At 47.7% G+C, this 10,000-nt stretch overlaps 2 protein-coding genes across 4 annotated transcripts in view; one reads left to right on the forward strand and one right to left on the reverse strand.

Annotated features, from left to right (window-relative positions):
• Nucleotides 1–4,985, reverse strand: part of smg7 (SMG7 nonsense mediated mRNA decay factor) — a 14,054-nt gene extending 9,069 nt beyond the window's left edge. For 2 of the 3 annotated variants that reach the window (XM_083908155.1, XM_083908153.1), the window contains exons 1-9: nt 4,873–4,985; nt 3,520–3,551; nt 3,145–3,262; nt 2,895–3,027; nt 1,992–2,166; nt 1,834–1,905; nt 1,071–1,221; nt 845–980; nt 250–409 (exon numbers count right to left, since the gene is read on the reverse strand). In XM_083908155.1, coding sequence (XP_083764281.1) covers nt 250–409; nt 845–980; nt 1,071–1,221; nt 1,834–1,905; nt 1,992–2,166; nt 2,895–3,027; nt 3,145–3,262; nt 3,520–3,551; nt 4,873–4,898 — 1,003 coding nt within the window. In that variant the 5' untranslated portion in view covers nt 4,899–4,985. The remainder of the gene's footprint in view (nt 1–249; nt 410–844; nt 981–1,070; nt 1,222–1,833; nt 1,906–1,991; nt 2,167–2,894; nt 3,028–3,144; nt 3,263–3,519; nt 3,552–4,872) is intronic. The other variant, XM_083908154.1, reaches the window with a different exon arrangement.
• A 1,801-nt stretch (nt 4,986–6,786) lies between these two features.
• LOC310942595 (PEX5-related protein-like) overlaps nt 6,787–10,000 on the forward strand; it is a gene marked incomplete at its 3' end in the record, with an annotated part of 8,880 nt that continues 5,666 nt past the window's right edge. Inside the window, exons 1-4 of the mRNA XM_083908006.1 lie at nt 6,787–6,920; nt 9,120–9,215; nt 9,386–9,509; nt 9,804–9,986. Coding sequence (XP_083764132.1) covers nt 6,906–6,920; nt 9,120–9,215; nt 9,386–9,509; nt 9,804–9,986 — 418 coding nt within the window. The 5' untranslated portion in view covers nt 6,787–6,905. The remainder of the gene's footprint in view (nt 6,921–9,119; nt 9,216–9,385; nt 9,510–9,803; nt 9,987–10,000) is intronic.

The following is a 10,000-nucleotide window of genomic DNA, read 5'->3' on the forward strand; positions in this document are numbered from 1 at the left end:
CCCAGCAGTTGTATCCAGCTGATGTGTTGCTCACTGCTGTAGCTCTGTGTGTGTGTTGTGTGTCTCTGTGTTGTGTGTGTTGTGTGTCTGTGTGTGTGTGTTGTGTGTCTGTGTGAGTCTTACTGAACAGTCCCAGCAGTTGTATCCAGCTGACGTGTTGCTCACTGCTGTAGCTCTGTGTGTGTGTTGTGTGTCTCTGTGTTGTGTGTCTGTGTGTGTGTGTGTGTTGTGTGTCTGTGTGAGTCTTACTGAACAGTCCTAGCAGTTGTATCCAGCTGATGTGTTGCTCACTGCTGTAGCTCTGGTCTCCGTCAGTGTTCAGGTCTCTGAGCTGATGAAGCTCAAACAGGTTGATGACTGTGATGTGGACGAGCTGCTGAGAGCTGAAGGCTTTCTGTAGGATCAGCCTCTGCACACACACACACACACGCACACACACACCAACATCAGTTTACACGTCAGTGACGACAGCAAAGAAACACAAGGATTAAGAAGCTTGTGGTTTATATCTACTTAATGAATGACATCTATAAAGAACTACTGGGTGCAGTACCATGAAATGTCTGCAGGTGGAGCCCCAGAGCAAAAAGTGTGGGAAACACCACGGCTGGAAAACAGGTTTTTGTACCAAACTGAGGACCTCTGTTAAAAGTGTAGCGTGTTTACAACCTAAGGAAGTGATTTCAATGAAGACCAAGTGAGGACCGACCAAAATGACCTCACTTTGTAAAAATGACCTCACTTTGTTGGTTAAAAACCCTCACTGGTCCTCAGTATGCTGCAAGTACAAGAACACACACACACACACACACACACACACACACACACACACACACACACTGACCTGAAACTGCTCCTCCAGCCTCTCCCTCAGTGAGTCCAGTTTGTCCAGACTCTTGCTCAGATAAACGTGACCGTGAAACTTGATGAAGGACTTGATGAAATCAGAGACGCTCCACTTGGTTTTCACCTCGTCACGACTGCACACACACACACACACAAACACAGTGAGGACACAGAGGTGGACACATGTCAAAGAGGACAGTGTCCCTCCTGGTGAACGTCCTCACCTCTCCAGAGCCTTGGACAGAGCTTTCTGCAGGTTGGTGGAGGCTGCTGGGAAAGGGAACTTGACTGCGATGCTGCGGCAGTAGTAGAAGATGGTGGTCAGGTGGTCTCCTTTAGAGGAGGCCAGGATGGCCAGCTGGTTATAGGGTTGACCTGCAGCACACACACACACATGACTATAGCTCCTCCTGAAAGTGGGCGGGGTCATCAGAGAAACTGTGGTGACGTGGGGGGTTTTTTCTCCACAACACAAACAATCATTAGAATCGTTAAAATCATTAGAATCGTTAGAATCGCTAGAATAGTTAAAATCATTAGAATCGTTAAAATTATTAAAATCATTAGAATCATTAAAATTATTAGAATCGTGAAAATCATTAGAATCATTAGAATCATTAATAATAAAACTATGAGATCATTAACCTTTTGTTATTCATTGTTTGGGCAAATCCTGGCAACGTCTTCAGATTATAATCTGATACACACATTCACTCACTCACACACACACACACACACACACGTTTCTTTGATACACACATTCACACGTCCACAAAGCAAACAGACTGGTGTGAATGAACCCTGAGTCAGGGACCGAGGTCCCGGTCTCTCAGTGGAGGACCGAGGTCCCGGTCTCTCAGTGGGTCCTGGTATCTCAGTGGAGGACAGAGGTCCCGGTCGTCCCGGTCTCTCAGTGGAGGACCGAGGTCCCGGTCTCTCAGTGGAGGACCGAGGTCCCGGTCTCAGTGGAGGCGTGGTCAGACTCACCATTTGACGGCACCAGCTGAGCTGCGTGACGGTAGTACGACTCCGCCTGGCTGGTCTGGTTACGATAACGAGCTGAAACATGGACACAGATAAAGAGACGGAGTCAGAGTCAGCTGAATGACGGACGCGTGGTCCAGATCCTGGTCCCAGTGTCTCACCGATGTCTCCGAGGTGGACCAGGCAGTGCTGGCAGATGTAGGAGCAGGAGCTGGGCTGAGGTTTGACCACGGCGCCGCCGCCACTGCCCTGTTTGTTGCTGATGATGCCGAGCTGAGACGACTTGACGCGACACGGCAGGTCCACGTTGAAGACGGTGCACAACTCCTGCAGTAACTGAGACACAGAGGAGGACATGTGAGGAGGAGACGCCATGTTCTGGAGAAGACGCCGTCTCCTGGAGAAGACACCGTGTCCTGGAGAAGACACCATGTCCTGGAGAAGAGGCCGTCTTCTGGAGAAGACGCCGTCTCCTGGAGAAGACGTTGTCTCCTGGAGAAGACACCATCTCCTGGAGAAGACACCATCTCCTGGAGAAGACACCATGTCCTGGAGAAGACACCATGTCCTGGAGAAAACGCCGTCTCCTGGAGAAGACGCCGTCTCCTGGAGAAGACGTCGTCTCCTGGAGAAGACACCGTCTCCTGGAGAAGACACCATCTCTTGGAGAAGACACCATCTCTTGGAGAAGACACCATGTCCTGGAGAAGACACCATCTCCTGGAGAAGACGTCATGTCCTGGAGAAGACGCCATCTCCTGGAGAAGACGTCGTCTCTTGGAGAAGACACCATCTCCTGGAGAAGACACCATCTCCTGGAGAAGACACCATCTCCTGGAGAAGACGTCGTCTCCTGGAGAAGACGCCGTCTCCTGGAGAAGACGTCGTCTCTTGGAGAAGACACCATCTCCTGGAGAAGACGTCATGTCCTGGAGAAGACGTCGTCTCTTGGAGAAGACACCATCTCCTGGAGAAGACGTCATGTCCTGGAGAAGACACCATCTCCTGGAGAAGACGTCATGTCCTGGAGAAGACACCATCTTCAGGCGTCACATGACTCTCACCTGGGTGTAGAACCCACTGGCTGCCTCCAGGAACAGAGACAGGTTGGCCTGGACCTCGCTGCGGTTGGGGTTGGCTCGGTTCTTGGCCTGGCTCTGCAGTGTGGTGATCTGGTTCTTGAAAGCGTGGTTCCACCTGCAGGGGGCGACACAGGAGTGAGACGAGCAGGTGACGGCGACAGGTTAGCACAGGTGTGTGTGTGTGTGTGTGTGTGTGTGTGTGTGTGTGTGTGTGTGTGTGTGTGTGTCTTACAGGTCCTGCTCCACCTTCTTGTCCAGAGCGTACTCCAGGTCAGTGACCAGCATCTTCTGGTAGACGTCCTGCAGAGCCTGGCGAGACGTCCACACCTCTGCCACGCCCAGCTTTGAATCTGTGGGACAGTGAGGACAACAGTGAGGACAACAGTGAGGACAACAGTGAGGACAACAGTGAGGACAACAGTGAAGACAACAGTGAGGACAACAGTGAGGACAACAGTGAGGACAACAGTGAGGACGTGTCCTCAACACATTCAATATGTTCAAACATTGTTGTAACTTTATACTACACACACACACACACACACACTTTCAGTAACACTTAAAAGTGTGTGTGTACATTAATGGAATGTGGTGACATCACACTGACCTGTCATGTCAGCCTTCAGGGCCTCTGCCTGTCTGTGAACACACAGGAAGAGGAGGAGTTAGACAGCTTCATCACACACACTTCCTCATTACTCACTTACACACCTGTCACTAACATGGCTCAGACTGTCACCTGGACACACACACACACCTGTCACTAACATGGCTCTGACCATCACCTGGACACACACACACACACACACACACACACACACACACACACACACACACACACACACACACACACACACACACACCTGTCACTAACATGGCTCAGACCACACCTAGACACACACACACACACCTGTCACTTACATGGCTCTGACTATCACCTGGAGACACACACACCTGTCACTTACATGGCTCTGACCATCATCTGGACACACACACCTGTCACTAACATGGCTCTGACTATCACCTGGACACACACACACACCTGTCACTAACATGGCTCTGACCATCACCTGGGCACACACACACACACCTGTCACTAACATGGCTCTGACCATCACCTGGACACACACACCTGTCACTAACATGGCTCTGACCATCACCTGGACACACACACACACATGTCACTAACATGGCTATGACTATCACCTGGACACACACACACACACCTGTCACTAACATGTCTCTGAGTATCACCTGGACACACATTTCACTAACATGGCTCTGACCATCACCTGGACACACACACACACACCTGTCATATGGCTCTGACCATCACCTGGACACACACACACACACATTTCACTAACATGGCTCTGACTATCACCTGAACACACACACACACACACCTGTCATATATGGCTTTGACTATCACATGTACTCTCTCTCTCTCTCTCTCACACACACACACACACACACACACACACTCATAAACGTTGACATTATAACTGTCTTCGTGGACAACAGATGTCCATGTCCTCCGCTTGCTCAGCGGGCTAACCTGACGTGCGTACCTAAACAGACGCTAGCAGGCTAACGCTAACTAGCAATAACACAGCGAGTCTGTGGCGCATGAACGCGAATTTCACGTGAAATCCACCGACAAATAAAGAGAAATAAAGACAAATAAAGAGAAATAACATCCGCCACAGACAGAAACTGAAGCGACGCGAGTCAAAATCCACAGAAAAGCGACTGCGTGTGCGCGAGGAGCCGCACAACGCGGTTTGTTGACGTCTGAAGCTAGCTGTTTGTTAGCCCCCCCCCGCACACACACACATACACATGAGCATGCTAACGTTAGCGTTAGCCACCACAGCCAAACCAAACCGTTCCCCCCGGAGGATCCACGTGAACCCGGGCCTCCAGGTGAACCCGGGCCCGGTGACTGTCGTCAACTCACCGGAGCAACTGAGCGCAGAGGTTCATCCTGACGAGTCCGCGGGGGCTCACACGACGACGGGCACCGGGGAAGAAGCTACCGCTGCTAACGCTGCTACCGCCGCCGCCATGTTGTTTCAGTCTGACACTACTGTGTGTGTGTGTGTGTGTGGGTGGGTGAGACCGGGGGGGGGGGGGTGCGTCAACTACTATAGTAACGATAATAGAACTGCAAATAACGATTATTTTCTCCATTACATCGAGTACACTAATAATACTTATTATTATTATAATAATTATTATTATTATTATTATTATATATGATCATTATTATATGTAATAGTTATTATAATTATTATATAATATCAATTTATCATCAATATTAATATCAATATTTTGTCAAACTTGAAACTAATGGTCAGACTTATTGCTGTTTGTCAGGATTATTGAATTAAAAGCTTGACTTTTGACTCAAACTTAATGTGTGTATTTGATGTTTGTAGATTCATTTTGGATCATATGTCAATATATGATGATATAAATATATAATATAAACTGTTAATTTCATTGTTCAAAGATGAAAGATTCCTTTATTGTCACAATACGCAGACGAGCACACACATATTCATTCAACAGATGAGAAATAGAATATAAAGATATAGATGCTCACTAATACTATTTTACTATATGTTAAATACTATGTTACTACGAGTCGAAAAATAATGCTGTAGTCTTCTTTCGAATAAACAAAAGGGGAGGAGTCACGCTGCCTTCATGACATCACGTTCTACATTTACAGAAGTGACAGCAGCAGCAGCAGCAGCCATGTTGTCATCTGCAGTCTCACCATTAGAGGTCGCTCACTGACACACGTGACCTTTGAAAATACTCGCTCATGTTTTAGGATGTGAGGCACATGACCTTAGCAGGCTCCGCCCCCTCTGACACATGTTTTATTGCCTTTATTGTCCGACTGTCTTTGAAACTATTTCTCTCTTTTTTTTTAAAGTTTCCTTTTTGACACAAGGTTACCCAGAGGTCACAGGTTAACCAGAGGTCACGGGATAATCAGAGGTCACGGGTTAACCAGAGGTCACAGGTTAATCAAAGATTAATCAGAGGTCACAGGTTAACTGGAGGTCACGGGTTAACCAGAGGTCACGGGTTAATCACAGGTTAACCAGAGGTCACAGGTTAATCACAGGTTAATCACAGGTTAATCACAGGTTAATCACAGGTAGCGGGTTACCCAGATGTCACAGGTTAATCACAGGTTAACCAGAGGTCACAGGTTAATCACAGGTTAATCACAGGTTAATCACAGGTTAATCACAGGTTAACCAGAGGTCACAGGTTAACCAGAGGTCACAGGTTAATCACAGGTTAACCAGAGGTCACAGGTTAATCACAGGTTAATCACAGGTTAATCACAGTTTAACCAGAGGTCACAGGTTAATCACAGGTTAACCAGAGGTCACAGGTTAATCACAGGTTAACCAGAGGTCACAGGTTAATCACAGGTTAACCAGAGGTCACGGGTTAATCACAGGTTAATCACAGGTTAACCAGAGGCTGAATTAAAGTATAACGTCAGTAATCTGTGTTAAACATCTGTTTATAAAATATTCCATATTTATCAGAGTTTTATTCTCTGACCTTCTGAAGTTTGCTCCAACGCTCTTATTCTGAAAATCCATACAGGAAGTAGCTTGACTCGGAGCAGCTCGGCTCTGCTCGGCTGTGCTCGGTTTGTTTTCATCCCGCCCTCCAGCGAACGGAGCGAGATGAAAACCGAATCCCGAGGCGACCGGACAGAGAAGACCGGGACCTCACACAGAACCAGGACCACGCTCAAGACCAGGACTTCACACAGAACCGGAACCACGCTCAAAGACCAGGACCTCGCACAGAACCAGGACCCGGCTCTGTTGAAGAACCAGGACCCGGAGTGGAGCGCTCCGCCGCCTCAGGTCTCAGTCACCGGGCAGTTGGACGCAGCGAAGCCGGGTTGCGGTGCGCTCTCGGCGGATCCAGCTCCAGCCGCGTCCCGCTGACATGTACCAGGTCCAGGTGAGTCCTTATCTTTGTCTCCACCTGTCACGTGATCGCACCACGATGACGTCACTGTGTCAGTCACTCAGAGCAAGTTCATCAATTAAAATGAACATCAAAAGTTGACAATGACGTCACTGATCGAAGACGTTTTACTGATACTAATAATAATATTGATACGTATTTTGATTATGTTAAAACACACAGATTAATCTGTTTGAAACTACGGTAATCTGTTCTAATCTGAGGATTATTTATTCATCATTTTAAAAGGTTCACACACACACACACAGAGAGACACACACACACACAGGCACACACACACACAGAGAGAGACACACACACACAGAGAGACACACACATGCACACACACAGACAGACACACACACACACACACACAGAGACACACACACATAAACACACACGCACACACACACACACAGAGACACACACACACATAAACATAAACACACACACACACACACAGGGTTCAGTCCTGACCAGGAATCAATCAATAATCAATCATGTGATGAATGAATGAATGAATGAAGTGAAACAGGGTTTGATGACACAACAAGATCATGATGTCATAACTGCAGCCTAGCTAACCTGTTAGCATTAGCATCACAGTGAACCCAAGAAGGCTCCGCCCCCTGGACCCTTCAGGGTGTGTCAGACAAACGTCCACAGGCAGAGCTGGGCGGAGTTATGTTCTCGCTCACAGGTGAAGGGGGAGGGGTCTCACAGACAGCCCCTCCCACTGGACTGTTCCAGACACGCCTCCCTGCTGTGATGTCATCAGTCTCATTTAATCCAGACTCATCTGATCCTGGTCTGAATCATGGCTGTCACTGACCTCTGACCTCTGCCAGGGTCAGGGGTCAGAGGTCAGAGGTCATGATGGATCCTCAGGTCTTTATCAGCAGGAAACTAGAACCTGGTTCTCCAGTGTCCTGTACGCAGATACACCATGTTCTGAAGTGTTGGCCACGCCCCCTCCCTCCTGACCTCAGATGTTCTGAGGTGTTGGTTCCGCCCCCTCCCTCCTGACCTCAGATGTTCTGAGGTGTTGGCTCCGCCCCCTCCCTCCTGTCCTCAGATGTTCTGAGGTGTTGGCTCCGCCCCCTCCCTCTCAGCTGCAGATATAAATAAAGTCTCCAGGGTGAAATGTTCTCTGCTGCAGAGTCAGCGTTAGGTTTCAGCTGAGTCAGCATCACAACAGGAAGAGGTGGAGCCACAGATACTGATCAATAAATATCAAATATGATGAGTGTGTGTGTGTGTGTGTGTGTGTGTGTGTGTGTGTGTGTGTGTGTGTGTGTGTGTGTGTGTGTGTGTGTGTGTGTGTGTGTGTGTGTGTGATAATGATGGTTCACTGCAGAGGACAAATTCACCATCACTAATGTGTGTGTGTGTGTGAAAAGGTCTGATCTGACTGTGGGCGGAGTTTTAGTTGTTCAGTAATTAAGTAGTAGTTTAGTAGTAGTTTGGTAATAGTTTTGGTAGTTTAGTAGTAGTTTAGTAGTTTAGTTGTAGTTTTACTCGTTTAGTAGTTTAGTTGTAGTTTTAGTAGTATAGTAGTAGTTTAGTCATAGTTTAGTCGTAGTTTTAGTAGTTTAGCAGTAGTTTGGTAAAAGTTTTGGTAGTTTAGTAGTCGTTTAGTAGTTTAGTTGTAGTTTTACTAGTTTAGTTGTAGTTTTAGTAGTATAGTAGTAGTTTGGTCATAGCTTAGTCGTAGTTTTAGTAGTTTAGTAATTAAGTAGTAGTTTTAGTAGTTCAGTTGTAGTTCTGTAGTTGTTTTAGTAGTTTCAGTAGTTTAGTAGTAGTTTTAGTAGTATAGTAGTAGTTTTAGTAGTTTAATACTTTTAGTAGTTTAGTAGTAGTTTCAGTAGTATAGTAGTAGTTTTAGTAGTTTAATAGTTTTAGTAGTTTAGTAGTAGTTTTTGTAATATAGTAGTAGTTGTAGTAGTTTAGGAGTAGTTTAGAAGTAGTTTAGTAGTTAGGGCGGAGACATGTCCTGTGATTGACAGCTATTACAGTCGAGGTTTCAGTCAGGCTCCACCCCCACACTTCCAAACATCGGCACTTCCTGTTTGACAAAAAACAACAACACTTAATCTGGCCTCTTAGCTCCGCCCTGAGGAGGTGTGTCACATGACTCATGTTTTGCTCAGACATGTTTGTTGTTTAACGCAGTGACATCACTTCCTGTTGTAGGGCAAAGGTGAGAGGGTCGTTGCCATGGTGCTGAAGGAACTTCCTGGTAAAAAGACGTCCAGTGAAGGACACGCCCTCATCACCGTGACAACCAAGGTTGGCATGACGACCATCTCACACTGCTCAGACTGATTATTCAAAAACAGATGATTGACTGAGTGATTGACAGAGTGATTGATTGATTGATTGATTGATTGATTGATTGATTGATTGATTTGGTTATTGTCTCAGTGTTGTTTCTGATCATCTTCTTCTTCTTCTTGTAGTTGGTCGGTGAACAGCAGGAGAGTCGCCCCCTGCTGAGTCCTTCCATCGACGACTTCCTGTCAGAGATTCGGAGCGACGCCCCCTCCTCCCCCTCTGCCCGCCCCCCCACCTCCAACACAGCAGGTATCCTCCTGCTAATGACCTGCTCCTCCTCCTCCTCCTGCTCCACCTCTTCCTCCTCCTCCTCCGCCTCCTCCTGTCTTTCACTTCTCATTGTTCTTTTCTAACTTCCTGACCTCCTCTGTGACTCCTCCCCCTCCTCTCACCTTGTTTGTCCTCCGTTTTCCTCTCCTCCTTCTGTCCTCTCCTTTGTGTCCTTCTGTCCTCTCCTTTGTGTCCTTCTGTCCTCTCTCCTGTGTCCTTCTGTCCTCTCCTCCTGGTTAACTGAAGTGCGCTCCCTTGTGTCTCCTCCCACAGGTGTCTCCTCCTCTCTGGACCTGGTCGACCTCAGTGAGCCAGGTCACAGCAGTGGGCGGAGTCAGAAGGAGCTGAGGCGGAGCCCCCTGAGGAGGAAGGGCAGCTCGATGAGTCCTCGCCGCCGCCGCGTGACGCCCGAGGACACGGAGCTGATCAGGGTGGAGGCGGAGCATCTGGACTCAGGTATAGACAACTTC

Source organism: Microchirus variegatus (genome assembly GCF_963457635.1).
Source record: "Microchirus variegatus genome assembly, chromosome: 21".
NCBI classification, from domain to species: Eukaryota; Metazoa; Chordata; class Actinopteri; order Pleuronectiformes; family Soleidae; genus Microchirus; species Microchirus variegatus.